The sequence below is a fragment of the Haliaeetus albicilla genome, chromosome 9 (assembly GCF_947461875.1).
Source record: "Haliaeetus albicilla chromosome 9, bHalAlb1.1, whole genome shotgun sequence".
NCBI classification, from domain to species: Eukaryota; Metazoa; Chordata; class Aves; order Accipitriformes; family Accipitridae; genus Haliaeetus; species Haliaeetus albicilla.
In genome coordinates, this window is record NC_091491.1 from 29,455,438 (window position 1) to 29,470,444 (window position 15,007).

General features: G+C 55.3%; 1 protein-coding gene across 1 annotated transcript in view; it reads left to right on the plus strand.

Annotated features, from left to right (window-relative positions):
• The window catches only part of XXYLT1 (xyloside xylosyltransferase 1), a 37,843-nt gene extending 23,792 nt beyond the window's left edge, over positions 1 to 14,051 (plus strand). The window contains exon 4 of the mRNA XM_069792351.1: positions 12,897 to 14,051. Coding sequence (XP_069648452.1) covers positions 12,897 to 13,293 — 397 coding nt within the window. The 3' untranslated portion in view covers positions 13,294 to 14,051. The remainder of the gene's footprint in view (positions 1 to 12,896) is intronic.
• Positions 14,052 to 15,007: the final 956 nt, after the last annotated feature.

Here is a 15,007-nt window from a genome sequence, read left to right on the forward strand (position 1 = left end):
GATCTGGAGCAGCCGTTCCTGCTGCATGTGCATCCAGATGGGATGAGGGTGGAGACAGAGGGAAGTTCACCAGCAGGGTATTGATGGTCATTAATCACCACCGGTCGTTTCCTAGAAGCCCAAGCCGGCTGAGAGCATGCTCATGAGAGCATTTCTGGTTGCTCAAGCTGCAGAAGTCGCCACTGTTCCCAGGCTGGAAAAAGACATCTCTGTGCCTGTGGCAGAAGCGTCACCTCCCCTCCTGACTTGTGCTCTTGGCAGGGAGAGCTGGGACCAGAGGAACGCAGATGCTGAGGTCTCGCCTCCATAGAGTGGCACCACGCTGAGAGTATGGAGGGCTCCTGTATCTGCTTTGGGTGTCCTGGCAGGATTTTGGTGCCCAGAGTGGTAAATCCAGCCCCAGTTAATCATATCCAATCATTAGAACTTACAGCAGGATGGAGGGAGCAGCAACAGCTGAGTGCGGCTGCGTCGGACTGGCAGCCTCAGTCAGCGCTGCCCAGCAGGGCAGGTCCCATTCGTTAGCGGTGCAGCCTCTAACAGGATAAATTAAGTGTTTGTTTGCTTACAATTAGTCCATGGTGGAATCGCTTTGTATTTCTGTCCCTGCAGGGATTGGCTTTGCATTATTTCCATGCATAGCTAGGGAGCAGGGATGGTGTTCCAGTGCCTGGATGTGGTTTGTGGGACCAGGTGTGCCTGGAGGGGACTGCGTTAAGCTTTGGGGTGCCCTGCTGGAGGGAGAGATCTCCAGCACGGCAGGGGACAAGGCACGGGACCGCGGGGCTGAGCACTGAATATCTGACCCGAGCCGAAGCCGTGCTCTCCCCCCTCCTGCCGCCCGCGGTGGGGACAAACAAGCCAAGCAATAACAGCCCTCACAGGCTGCATTTTTGGGCTGAACTTTCTGTTGTTGCAGTTTTGACGTTCTGGGTCACTTTGGGCTATGTTGTGCTTTTCTTCTTGTGCTGTTTTGATCTTCATGTGAAAACAAGTTCCTGATCCTTCTTGTCGCCAGATCACCCGGCGCGGGGCGAGCTGTGCAAACGCCAGCCTGCTCTCCCACCGAGCCCTCTGCCCCGCGGGGCTCGCACCTCGCTGCTAAAAGGGTTTCCAGACAAAAACATGAGCTGACAAAGCATGAGCGTCTTTGTAAAAAAAATAATCTTTGCTATTTTTATACTTTTAGCAAGATAAAAACACGTTGTAGGTGTGAAATAAGAGGTGCCAGCTCCAGCCGTGTGATTTGCCACATGCGCAGGCTTGAAGCATCAGTTGGGAAAGTGGTTGTGGGGGTGAAGGAGGGTTATGGGGCGATGGTGGGGTCTCTCCATTGCCACTTGTGCTCTCCTCCCCACTTCACGCAGCTCTCTGCGGCACCAACTTTGCCCCAGCATTGGGCAAAACGTCAGAGGGCTTGGGGGGAGTCAGCAGAGCTTTCCTAAGCTTGGTCACGGAGCTGTGGACTGGCACCCTTGGGGCAGGGTAAGCCAGTGGCTGGCAAAGTCTGGATGCCATCTTCCCCTCTCTGTAGCAATGGGGAAGATGGATTGGGATCAATCCACTTGGCTGCGTTGGATCCTTCTTACCTGCTTGGCCCGTCAGAGGAGATAAATGGGTGCAGACCAGTGTATTTTGTAGACGATGCACCCTTTTCTGGGAGGTCGTGCTGTTCCTGCCAGCTGCCCGTTGGCTGTCTTGGCTGTGGGCTGCACTTTCCCGGCACAGGCTGGGGCTGCACAAGGCTCAGGCTGCTGCGCTGGTGCACTGAGCAGTGCTGGGCGCAAATGCTTGCGGGAAACGGAGGAGTAAGGGAACAGCAAATAGGAAATGTCCCGGAGCCTGCCTGCACATCCTGAAGGTAGGGGGAAACCTCCAGACAGCAAAACAGGATGGCACGGGAGCGTTTCCACTCATTTGACTCATGCTGAAACAATGCCCGGCCACTGTTTGTCTTGGACAAACACATTTCTCTGAGCAACAGGATCTCCTGGCCCTCCTGCAAGGCAAACGCTGGGGTTTAACTGTTACGCAGCCTGGGGCTGGCCCGTCCTTTGGGACCGCCGCTCGGTGGCCTGTGGAGAGCGGTATCTCCTGCTGAAGCTGTACGTGGAGCACGCTGCAGATCCACCTCCCCGCCGTGCCCCACAGGGCAGTGTCTGGCAGGGGGTCCTGGGTGCGGAGGGGGAGGCTGCAGGAGCCCACGTGAAGTGCAGGAGTCAGTCCGAGGTCCGAAGCTGTTGGCATCAGGTTTGCTTCTCTCCAGCCGCAGTGGGGGAAGCGGCACTCTGTCCGTGGGTCAGGCGTGTTGTCCTTTCTGCTGCTTTTGGATCCGATGTGCGACATGGGGTATGGCCAACACCTCTGTGGATGGGGTTGCAGGCAGAGCTTCGTCCCACAAGAGGCTGCCCCCACTGCCAACGTTGCTGGGGACACTGGTACTATGCACTAGACTCGTAGACACTTGTGGGCTTGCCGTGGCAGCACTGGATGCCTCCTGCCAGGTTGACGTTTGCATGCTGGCCTGCAGGCAGAGCCTCTTCCCAGCACTGACATATGCCTGCTCATGTGTCTGCATGCACAGGATCCACACCGTGGCCAAGACCAGGAGCTCCTGCTTCAGCAAGAATGATTTTGATGGAAAGATTAAAATCTGCATCTGAAGTTTGCCTGGTCCCCGACCATGCAAGGAAGTACTCTTGCAGAGTCATAACCTTAATTAAAAATCCTACTGTCCCCTGCAGCGTTTCTGCTACTCAGGTGTGCTGGCAGTGTCCTGTTCACCAGGCTACAGAGGGTGACCCATGATGCTCTGTATAAATATTTATGTTGCTTTGGGCTTTCCATGCCAGATCCTGGCCAGATGGAGAAGTCCAGGCCCTCCTGTGCTCTTTCTTAGCCCTGCTAAGAAACATGCAGGCAAGCATTGCAGATGCAGCCTGCAAGCCGGTTACCAGGCGAGCAGGCAGGTCTCTTTTCTCAGGGTGAGTGCAGGGTGCGTGCCTGGCTTGGCGAGCAGCTTAGCCGTGGTCCCGGCTGCCGCGGGGCTGAGTGATGGCCGAGTGAGGCACAGCTTGCTGCGGGCTGACCCCCGACCAGCACGCTGTGCCGTGCTCCCCGCTGCCATCCCCCCAGCCATCCCTGCCTCTTTGTTTCCTACATGGTGCCGGTGCTGTTACTGGCACTGCCACGTGGCGGTAGAGTCTGTGTGCCCACCAGTGCCGGCACCGCCTGGGGCCCTCAGCGCTGCCCCATGTTGCTCCCCTTGGAGGTCTCACTGGAGAGGAATGGTCTGCTGGCAACAGGGAGGACCTAACCCACAGGTCCTCAGATGGGTGCTTTTACCCTCTTGCTGCAGCTGGGAGCAAGGTACCTGCTGTGATGGTGGACATCAGGTGAGGTCCCAGACCTTCTCAGGTCCAAGGGTGCATGTCGCTGGGGCTGGAAGGGTGGCTGCTGCCTCCGTTCCTGCCGTTGGGTGAGATCTTAACTGCTGTCCCCCATGACAAGAAGCTAAGGACGCTGGAGGCATCTTGGGAATCCACAGTGCGGGAAAAGATAACAGTTTGTCCTGCAGGAAAGGATCTACATCAAAGGGACAGCTACAGACTACAAAGGGCTGACAATTGAGTCCTTGTATGGCTGCAAGGCCATTTGCCTTTGCTTCTGCCTAAAACCTAGGGAGAGCTTGAACAGGACATTATTTTGTGGAAAGGGAAAGCTTTGTTTCTGCTTGTGTTCGTGTGGGAGCTGCTCTAGGTGTGCTGTGTGCTCTGTCACACAGGTTTTGTTTGTTTGAGAGCTGGTAAAATAACCCAGAGAAGTCCGTTAATGAGTGGAAGCTGGACCCAGAGGCACGGCACTTGCAGCGCTCGGTGTTTGCTGGGAGCTCAGCAGCAGCAGTGCTAAGTCACTTTGTCAGATGTTTGGAAGAGGAACGGAGTTATCCTGGGCTGTGAGCAAGCTAATGCTGAATCCACAGCCAGGCCGGGCTGTCAGCGCATCTGGGCTGAGACGGTACGTCCTGTACCTTCTCTTGGGATTTAAAAAAATCACAAAGTACTGCTGACAGCTGCGAGCAAGGAGGAGCAGCTGAATTCCCTGGGTATCAGCCGAGGCAGTGGTGGTGGTTGTAAGATATAGCAGTGCAGGTGGGCTGTTGCCTGGGATGGAGCTTTCTGGAATTGGAGATAACCATCTCCAGCAGACAGGTCCTCCTGCCTGAGTTTGCCTGGTTTTGTGGGCTCCTCATGCAGGCAGCTTGCCCTGATTCGGAGACTTTGCTCTTTTCCAAGTGCTTTTGCCCTGGGGGAGCAGGGAGCTGCCTGCCACGACGGGCTCTGTGTTTCCCAAGCCCCTCAGTCAGCGAAGGCAGGAGAATTTGCCTTGCCTGTGGTGATGCTAACGCTGCCTGCCCACAGTCCTGCAAGCCGGACCCTGCGCACTTTGGATTTTAAAGAATTTCGAGGCTTTGATTTGATTTGTAGCAAGTGCTGCTGCATGATGCACAGCGGGAATGGTTCTAGGAATTCTTTGGCAATGGCTGCCAAGAAGCAGCCAAAATTACAGAACAAGCAGAACCTGCAAGGAACTGGCAACAGAATTGATTCCAGGAATTCAGCGTTACTTTCTCATAAAAAAAAATTATCCAAGAAGGTAAAGGGTTTTGTTGTTCACATCTGTGCACATCATTAATATGTAGGACCCGTCGCACTGATTCCCATTACCAAGCAAACTTGAAATGTCATTTAAAAGCAATGAATAAATTGGACAAGATCTGACAACCACAACTGTGCATCGATTAGCACAAACACTATTAATAATATTAATACTATTAACTGTCCCTTTTGAGATATTGGACATTGCAGACATGATTTTTTCCAACAACCAAAACACTTGTATGTGTTTGGGTAAGGCAGTCAAGACTCTCCAAGCATGGGTTCAAGTGTTGCCTCCAAGGACTTTGCTGTCCTGCAGAGAGCACGTGTGGATGGTGGTCCCCATTTGCAAGGGCTGCCTGAGAAGTTTGCTATGACTTTGCTATGGGTAATTTTTTGTTGGCCATAGCACACAACTCCAGGGTGTGTTGGGTGAGCATGTATCAGTTACCATACCTGCACTTGTCTTCAACTCCTGAACTTCTCAATTTCAGCTCCTGAACATCTCGATTTCGGTGTCTAGAGGTAGGCGTTACACTGGTGGCATCTTGGCGTTGCTGGAATACCTGGCTGCACTGGTAGGTCATCAGCCCCTGCACGCTAAACATCGTGAGCAGGTGGTTAGATCCAGCTGGGTATTTGCACAACTGCTGTCATCTTCAGTGGTTACTTTTTTGTCTTGGGAGAGCATGAACTGAAGAAAGAGCAGGTCCGTGCTGGGCAATGACACTTTTTGGGAGGTCACAGCTTGGTTTGGGGCTGCTAAGCAACATGCTGTTCATGGGCAGTGGCAAGGCTCAAGCTGGCCTATGTGGGGCAGGTATTCCTGACTCCTTGCACCCCAGTGAAGGTTTTGCAGTGTGGTAAGGAGGGGAGTCTGGGCTGTAGATGCTAGCAGAGGTCTCAAACCAGCCCAGCATGGCTCTTGAGCCTGCTCTGGAAAGCAGCTGCTGGGGCTGAGCACGCAGAGATGGGCCAGGAGGAGCGGATGGGGCCACTGGAAGCTGGAGGGCAGCTGGTGCCGCTCGGCCAAGGGCTTCCTCACCAGCACTTGGTGGAGAAGGAGCTTCCAAGAGCTGAAGCCCTTTGATGGAGGAACAAACAAACAGCAGGAAATCGAGAGGTTTTGCTGCATAGCTGGGATGCTTTCTGGAGTGATGCGGTGCTGGGGCCTCACAAGGAAGCTCCCGGCAATCCTCTGGAGGGGTTCCCGCAATGCCCTCCCTCTGAAGCTCAGTGGCGATTCCCTACATGCCAGGACTCCCCCATGACAGCACAGTATCCCACGGCTGGGACTCCCAAACAGGGATGAAGGGATGGAAGCCTTTTATTTCTCCTCCCTGCAGCGGCAGGTGAGCATCTGTGGAGGGAGGGCATCTCCCCTGTTCGTGAGAGCCCCGTTGGCAGGCAAGGGTGGCCTGGGGCAGGCTGCCTGTGCCTCCGAGGCAGGCAGGAGAGCACTGCCCGAGCAGAGTCCATGCACAGTTGTTAACAGAAATCTGCCGTTTTGACAATAATTAGGCGCACGGTGTTTTAGAGTACCCCCGTGAACGGGCTGCCCCCCGTCCTTCCCCAGCGCTGAATGAGCAGATGGTCCGATGCACACAGCTGATCGCTCCGCACTGCCGCTAGTGCCACGGGCATTTGATCTGTAGAAGGAAGGAAAGCGATGCGGCCCAGACAGGGATTTATGGTCCCACCTCTATTCGGACGGTGATTTTAGCACTGGCATGGGGCGCAAAAATTTTAGATGGTGAGGGGGCCTGGCCTTGAAAATCCACATCCCAAGGAAAGGTTTTGCTTGCAAGCTGCGTTTGCAAGTTGCTACTAATCATCTATTTAAGTGTGCCCGTTTTTGGACTGCTAAGTCCATGCAGGAATGTAATCATTGAGAATCAATTTGCTGCTCCAAATACGGGCCTTTTAAAAGTTTGGCATGCAGACTGTGCTGTAGTAGAGACCATCACTGTACAGACGTAATTTGTGCATTACGTGAGAAGTTTATTAAGGAATTACTGACGTCTTCATTGAAGAGCTCAGTCCATCGGTTCGTCAGCGTTTTCCACAGGAGGGCTGGAGGTCCTGCCAGAACTGGACCCTTGCCCTGAACCCATCAGGGGAGGGTAAGGTGGTCCCGGTGTGCACACCGACAGATCCTGCCCATTGTCCTGGGCTGGGAACTGGGGTTGCTTTGCCCCAGGCTGACATTTCCCCCGCAGAGCGGGGTTACCGCTGTGTTGGCGATGCCATTGCACACTGCTGGGTGCGTGGTGCTCCCGAGAAGCACGGAGCCAGGATTTCCTGGGTTACACAAACTGCTCAGCCTCAGCTAAGGCGCTCTGGACCAGGCTGGTACTGAACCTGCCGCTCCAGCTCCTTAAGGGTTTAGCGTTTGCACATGGGAAGTAAGTAATTAGCAACAAGGGCCACTTTGTTGCAAAGCCTCGGTCTGCAGCAGGGCTGAGCATCCTGGCCGAGGTCTGGCAGCACCGGAGCGGGAAGGGGGAGCGCGGGTTAGATGCTGCTCTGGGTGCAGCCCTGGGGCAGATGCCTCCCTCCAGCTGCGGCAGAAGCTTCGAAGGGCCGGTCTTCACTGTAGCAATGCCTTTTGGGGTGGGGTGGAGCTGGAGGAAGGGGAGACGGCCTTTTCCTGAGGGCTAATCTTGGTCGGTGGTATGGGGCCGGCAGCTGCCTGCCACAGTGAGGTTTAGCCAAGAGGAGGAGAATGGTGCGGGGAGGTTTCCTGGCTGTGCTCTTCTTGCTGTGGATTAGGGGGGAGAGCCACCGTCATCCCCTGGACAGATGATGCTGTCGTCCCCGTGCCATCACTCTTCCCTCCCCACCGCGCACACCCTCTCCTCTGGGCTGGACACAAGCCGCTGTCAGGGGGTCCTCCAGGCTGCTGTGGGAGCCAGGTTGCTTTTAAGCCTGGTACCTGCTGTCCCCAGAAGCCTTTACAATTATTTACTCCCTCTGTTTGCTCTCTCCCCCTCCATTTCAAACACATCCCCCTGTCCCCATCATTGCCGCATACCTCCCATTGGGGCTCCCATCCCGTCCACCCCTCAGCCGACTGGCTGGGACCCCGCAGGTACTGGGCACCAGGCAGATGGGCAGCTCGGCCGGGGATTGCGCAGTGGGACCGCAGCCACACGCCGTGACCTCCTGCCCATCCTGGGGGAGCACTGGCAGCGGCACAGGGTGGAGGAGCGCTCGTGCCTCGTTGCTTATTGCACAGGAACAGTGGCGTTTGCCAGCAGCTGCAGCTGGGGATAACACTGCCAGCCGTCTGTTTTCTGGCTCAGGAACCAAAAAGTGTATTTAGAGGTAGCAGGAGCGTGCACTTGTTTTAGTTGGTGTTTGGGCTGGCAGGGCTGCTGTCAGAGTGGTGCAGAGAGGGACGGCCAGCAGCCCGTGCCGCCCTTCTGCACCAGGAGCCCTGTGCCTGGCTGGATGGGACTCGGGGTCCCCCAGCCCCTGACCCCCATGAGAGAGGCTTGGTGACAAGTGTGTCCTGAAGCTGCTGGCCCGCTGCTGCTGCCCGTCCTGCCCTCCAAGGCAGCTGGCCCAAACTCTGCCACCGCTGGCAAGGGGTGGGAGCAAAGCAGTGAGCTCCAGCGAGGAGTTTACTGGTCCAGGGATGTTTATTGCATCCAGAATCTTGCAGACCCCTTATTTTTGTGGGTTTATCCTGTGGTTGTTGGCTTTGCTTCCCCCTTTGGTGAGGGAGAGGCTGTGCAGCCTTCCTCCCTAGGTACTGCACTGCTCAGGTTCATGCAGTGCACACGCATGGTGCACAGCGGTGTTGGGAGAGCCTGCAGCCTTCCAGGAGCATCCTCTGACCACAGCCACCCTGGGGCTGGCCCGGCATCTGGTTTCACTTTGTGTCTTTTTGACCTGGCTCCTCGGTTCCCCAGCTGTGTGTGGGGGATCCTGCAGGCTGTCCGCATTTCTGGAGATGCGACCGCATGGCGAGGATCCACATCCTCATCTGCAAGGCCAGCAGTGGCTGCGCAGCTGGTGTGGCAGGGTTGCAGCCTCTTGAACATCTCAGGTGGATACAGGCACACAAGTCCAGTCTGCTCCCTGTGGGCTAGTGCTTTGGGCTTGCTGTTGGTCTCCCAGCTGGCAGTACCTCCTCCACCCTGCCTTTTCTGCCAGCAAGGGCACCCTGCTGCTTTACCAGTGGTTTCCAGCTCATCCCATGAGGTTGTCCCATAAGCCAGAGCTGAAGTAAACGAGTGGAAGTTCATGGGTTTGGACAAAGTCTTCATCCCACCCAGCGTTTGCCCCTTGGTGTACGTGAAAGCGAGGGAAGGACCTGCAAAGTACAGCTGGGAGGTGGAGCGGTCCCTTCTCCCTCTGGCAGCTATCCCCAGCAAGGCATTTTAGAGGGTGCGATGGCAGCTCTGCGAGCTGGGGCTCGTGACCGCCAGCCTGCGAGGCAGGGGAGGTGCGGCCGGAGCGCCCTGTGCTGGGCCAGCAAGGGAAGTCCTGGTGGAAGCGGGTTTTTTTTATCTGGGCTGCCTGGGCCCAGCGTTTGAATGCTTGGAAATGCTCTTCTCCAGATGTTTCCTAGCACACGCCGGCTCTGTTTATAAACAGCTCCTCAAAGCAAAGCCCATCAGGGCTGCAGGCGGGTGCTCACAGCAGCAGCCCCGCATGGCTCCCCGCACCTTGCTACGGGGTCGGGGGCCCAGGGTCACCTCTTTTCCCTCCCGTCCAGAGGGGCCAGGACGGTTAACAAAAGCCCGAAATGCCTCCTCTTCCTTTCTCCTCCCCTCCTCCTGGCCAGCAGCTTCCTGCCCCATTGCATCCCAGCAGTGGCCAGCATCTCCGGGCTGCCTTCCTGCCCTGGCTTTCGCTGCCGGGGGGGCAGGGAGGAGGGCACCCCGGAGCTGAGGCTGGTGGCACACTGCCCTGCCTGAACTGCCTGTCCCAAGGGAGATTCTGACTGCTCCAGGAGCTTGGGGCAGGGAGATGTTTCCATTGCATCCAGTTGGGGTTCGGTTCCTTCATGGTTGTCTCGGTGGGGGGGGCTGCACCCCCAGCACCTCCTCCCTGCATCCTGGCAGCATGCTCATCAAGCCCCTGGGATTTTCCCCCCATGTTTTTGCCAAAATTTGAGGTGGATGCCAAGGGGTGGTGTCAGGGAGGACAGAGCGGGCGCGTGGCACAGGCTGGGTTTAGCTGTTTAGCTGGTGGCTGTGCTTCCCCAGCCCCATGTCCTCCAAAGAAAATGATGCTTTCACACCCGCCACTCCTTCCACTTCCAGCTGGGTGGAGGTGCCTTTCAACCATGCTCTTCTCTGTCCTGGCCCCTGCAGAAGGACAGGGCCAAAACCCTCCATTAGAAGGACAAAAGCCAAGCAAAATCCAGGCTAAACAGATGCTGCCAGCAGCCCTGCCAGAATACCTTTCCCTCGGTTGGCCCGAGCCCAGCACTGGAAAGGCTGTGGTGCGGTGCTGCGAGCGGGTTCCCGAGCCGTCGGCGCTGCGGAGCCACCCACAGCTCGTGGCATCCTGGATCTCGCCCCAGCATCGCTCCCCGGGGACAGCCCTGTCCTCCCCCCAGCCCTGTGCCCCTGCGGTCCCCATGCACGGCCGGGAGAGGATGGCCCCGTCACGCCAGCGCCGGGAGGAAGGGCTGAACAATTGCTGCTTTGCCGGTCTGTCTCCTCTCCTCGCAGAAAAAGGCACGTTGCTCCCTTCTCGTTATCAGCCGTCGCCGAGTAATCCGCTGGGGAACGGCGTTGCCGAAAAATTGAGTCATTTGATACAGATCTGCTTTCGCCCCACTGCGGCCTGGTGATGCTGAGGGCTTGGGCACTTGCGTTTTTTCCTGTTTTAGCTGCTTGCAGGGGCTGTAATGGGCAGCCTGTTTTTGGAGGTAAGAACATGAAAGGAGTCGGCTCCGCTGCTGTGGAGCTGGAAAGGTGCCTCCCTCCACGACACTGCTCCCCTGCTCCCTCCTGCTAGCTTCCAGCATAATTTTGGGGGCATGGGGGTGGCTTCCCTGGCACTACTAGGGAGAAGCAGAGAGAGGAGGAATGCAGAGGTGGGCTTGAGTCAGCCTCTGCTCAGACCCCTGGACCTGAGCACCTCGGGAGACATGGCTGGGTCTTGTCATTGCAGATTGAGCTTCCCTCTAACCCTGCATGGAGAGTGCCTTGCCTGCCTTTTCTCATGAGCATCCACGAGTCGTCTTTGTGGTGGCCTGGTGCCTGTCCCCAAGACACAAGTGCTCTTCGCAGAGGCAGAGCCCTTTCATCCCTTCCCTGCCCTTTAGACCAAGCGAGCGCTGCTGCCCGCCGGCTCCGATGAGACAGCCAGTCCTCCACTCCCCCTCTCCAGGAGGCATGGAGACAGCTGCTCAAAAACTGAGCATTTCCTTCCATGGAAAACTGGCACTGGGAAAAACCCTTTCTGTCCTGAATCAGGCGACAGGGAGTGGTGTAAAGACCCTTAATGAAATGAGAAATATCAGAGGTTTGAATCTAAAGCATCTAAATGGAAAGTTGTAAGGAAGCGATGCTGTGTGATGGTTGTGGTTCTCCAGATCAGGAAATAAAAAAGGTGCTCACAGTTGACATCATTAACAGGTCCACATTTTCTGCTGGGATAATTCTGCTGGTGGCTGTTGAATCCTGGCTCTCGCCTTGGCCAGTCTCGCAGTGCTGTGCTGGGGATCCAGAGGACAGGCCAGAAGGATGGATTTAATAGTCTGATCTCTGTGCAAGCTTTAGGATTCCCCGAACAAGTGCCTGTTGGAGCTCAACACAGCTTCTTACAAGAAAAATTCCAATGTAGACGTTTGCAGTGTGGGAGTACCCACCGTGGCTCTGGAGCTGTCCCAGGGGCTAATGTCTCTGCATCTTCTTACATCTGAATTAGCACAGCTTCAGCTTCCAAGCAGGGGACCACTTTAAACCCTTGGGTGTTAAGCCCACACCATCCACCAAAAAATTCTTATTTCCTGGAGATGCATGGAGACTTTGGTCAGTGTCTGACAGATTCAGAGAGGAACCAGCAGCAGGCTTGGCTTATGTTTTTTTAACAGTGTTTCTCCTTGACATCTTCACAGTGAGGTGCAAAAACTGCTGTAGCTTTACCTTAAGTGTTAGGGCTGGAAGGAGAGCGCAGTGCTGGTACCCCATGCCTGTCAGGCGATGGAGTGGGGGCTGCGGGTCCCTGCTGCCCTCCTCTGAACCACAGGCTTGGCCAGCTCTCAGCTGCCTGGCTTTGCAGCAGAGGATGCTGCTTGGGGGCAGAAGACTTTCAGTCTGAATGGGAGCGATTTTCTGGGACAGAATCAACCCCAGCTACTTGGGTAATAGCATGGGATGAATTCAATTCCTGCAGGTGGGAGCAACCAGTGTGTGTATGGTGGGGTGTGCTCACTGCCCCAGGGCTGAGGAAGGAGCCAAAGACATTTTTGGGCTGCTTGTTTAGGTAGTCGAAATTTTTCCCATTTAAATCATCCTCTGGAGTTAGTTTTGTGTATTGTTAGACTTGCACTGCTCTCTTCTCCTTGGCAGCTGGAAATTAGCTGGTGAAGATTGCGTCTGCCAGAGCTGCTACAGCTGAGCCTTCCTAGGCTGCAAATGCTGAAGGCAGTGCTTGTTTAGCTAATGAGATGTTGCCATTGGATTTCTTTCTTTATTTTTACTTTGAAGAAATATTTCTGTCACTCAGATTTATTCCAAGCCTTCTTTTTGCATAAGCTCAAACTGGGGCCCATCTTTGATCCAGAGCTTCCCCATAATCAAGTAATAATAATAATGATGCTACGAGCTCTGCTGCTGAGATCGTGTTAACTGCAGGACATTTTCCTGGTGTGTACCAGCCGTAGGGGCACTTCTGGTGGTTCGCCCTAGGCACTGGGGATGTGGTTTTGTCTCCCCACACAGCTGTGTGAGCAGTCATGCGATCCTGTGTCCAGCTGGATCACCAGAGCGATGGCTGGTAGAAACAAAAGAGGCTTTAGGAAAGAGCAAGAAGAGTGGTTTGAGGTCTGGCCAATATCCTCTGCAGGGGGATGGAGAGAGACGCAACCCGAGAAGCACTGGGCCGCTCTGGGAGGCTGGGTGCTTCCAGCCAGCAGAAGACAAGCACTGCGAGATCCTTTGGGTGGGTGGTAGATCCTGTGCTGTCATCCAGACCTGCCCAGACTTGAGGTGGCTGCTCTTCGGGCTGCGCTCCCTGACTCCCCTGTTCCTGTTTTTCCTCTCTTTGCAGGCACACGTTCTGGCAGTATCGCCGCGAGAACCCCCAAACCAAAGTGGGGGACCCCCCTCCTGATGGGCTGCCCGGCTTCAACAGTGGCGTCCTGCTCCTGAACCTGGAAGCCATGAGGCAGTCCAAGCTCTACAACCAGCTGCTGGAGCCCACCGTGGTGCAGAAGCTGACAGAGAAGTACCACTTCAAGGGCCACCTCGGGGACCAGGATTTCTTCACCATGGTGGGGATGGAGCACCCAGAGCTCTTCCATGTGCTTGACTGCACATGGAACCGGCAGCTTTGCACGTGGTGGAGGGACCATGGATACAGCGACGTGTTCGACCAGTACTTCCAGTGCGAGGGTGAGGTCAAAATTTACCACGGGAACTGCAACACCCCGATCCCTGAAGACTAGGGCACCCGTCGCCCCCGGGAGCAGCTCTGACTGCAGCAAGCCCTGCAAAGCCATAGTGGCTGCACCAGCAGTCCCTCAGGAAGGGTGGCCAGCCCTGATCCTTTGCATCCCAGGCGGATCCCTAGGGATCCCAGGGGCGTTCAGTATCCCATTGCCTGTAGCCTCACCCCTCCAGGAGGAAGTGCAGTCCGGTAGTTGGAGCAGGACATCCACGGTCACCATGCCTGGGCTCAGCTCCTGGCTCTGCTTGGGGCAAGTCCGTGGTACCTGTCTGTGCCACAGCCACTGGGACATGGGACAGCCAAGGGGCCATCAGGTGACCGCTGCTTTTGCACATGGCAGGGTGCTGCTCCCTGGGTGCTGTGCAGCCTTGCCTTGTCTAATGATCGGCAGGAGTCCACAGCCGGGCAGTTGGGTTTCATTTTGGCACTCCTTGGTGGCCCATTTCTGCAACTCACGCAGACCGTCCGTCTGGTCCCTCTGGAGAGCAGATGCTGTCTTCAGGTCATCCTTTTGAAGCATTCCAGAAAGGTGAGAGGGTTTTAAAGACTGAAAAGCTGCTTTAAATTGGGTTACTTACAAACAAAAATTGAATGCTAGATGTGCTTTAAAGCCTTCTGTTGGTTCTTCTTAGCAACAAAAGTTTTACTGCCCTATCTTGTCTTGGAAGTGTTCGGTGAGCGTGTACCAATAGGTTCGTTTTTCTAGCTTTGCCTTTAACCTTTTGTACGAGAATAAAGCTGCAGATGTGAAACACACTCGGCTGTTTTTCTGCGGCACAACTGAAGTCCTGTGCAATAGGAGGTTTCATGCTCTTCTTATCATGATTAAAAGGTAGTTGATGTATATCTGTTGGGCAGTTGAATGTGGTGCCCCACATAGCTTATCACTGTGATTATCCCACGTCTGTCCTGAGCAAGCGATCCAAATAAACAGGCCAGTGCACAAACTGGATTTTAAAAAAAGATCATCATCACCATAGCTGGGCTTGGTTTGGAAGGAGCGGGGAACTGCCTGTGCTGTGAATGAGCGGCCTTCAGACGTGAGCACTCTGCTCCCTAAAAAATCCTGACTCGTCTGGCCTGGCTGGCAGGTGCAAGCTCCTGTGCAGGTCTCTGTCAGAGGAGATGCACAAGCGCATTAACCCACTTTCAGCCTGCTTTTTTTACACCGAGCCAGCGTGTGCCTGTGTGTGCAGCTGTGTGACGTGCATGTGCAAGAGAGAGGGATGGGGACCTAATTATGACTTAACCTAATAACAGCACATGCAGTGTGTGGCAGTTTCCTGGGCTCCTTGCCCTGTGTCCATGAATGAACACTGATCTTCACTGAGGAAAAGGCTCTCCTCCCTCTAACTGATGCAAAGGGAACAGCAGGCTGCAATGCAGGCTGCAGCCCTAACCCTACCCTCTTTAATTTGCTGAACCGATCCATTTCCAAATAGCATAAAAGCTCGACTTTAAGTATTTTCACATCCCCAGGGAAGGAACAGCGAAGAGGTGATTAAAGGTGAGTGAAAGAAGCAGTAGCCTGCTGTGTTAGACTCATATTTTCACCCAGAACCAAGGTGATGAGGCCTCACTGTGCAATCAGCCAGGGAGCTGGAGGCTGCAGTGGGGCAGGATTCGGGGCGGGCAACACGCCACAATGATGCACCCTAAGGATGAGGAGGGTTCGCAGCGGCTCGGACGGCCAGAGCTACTGCCGTGCCCGG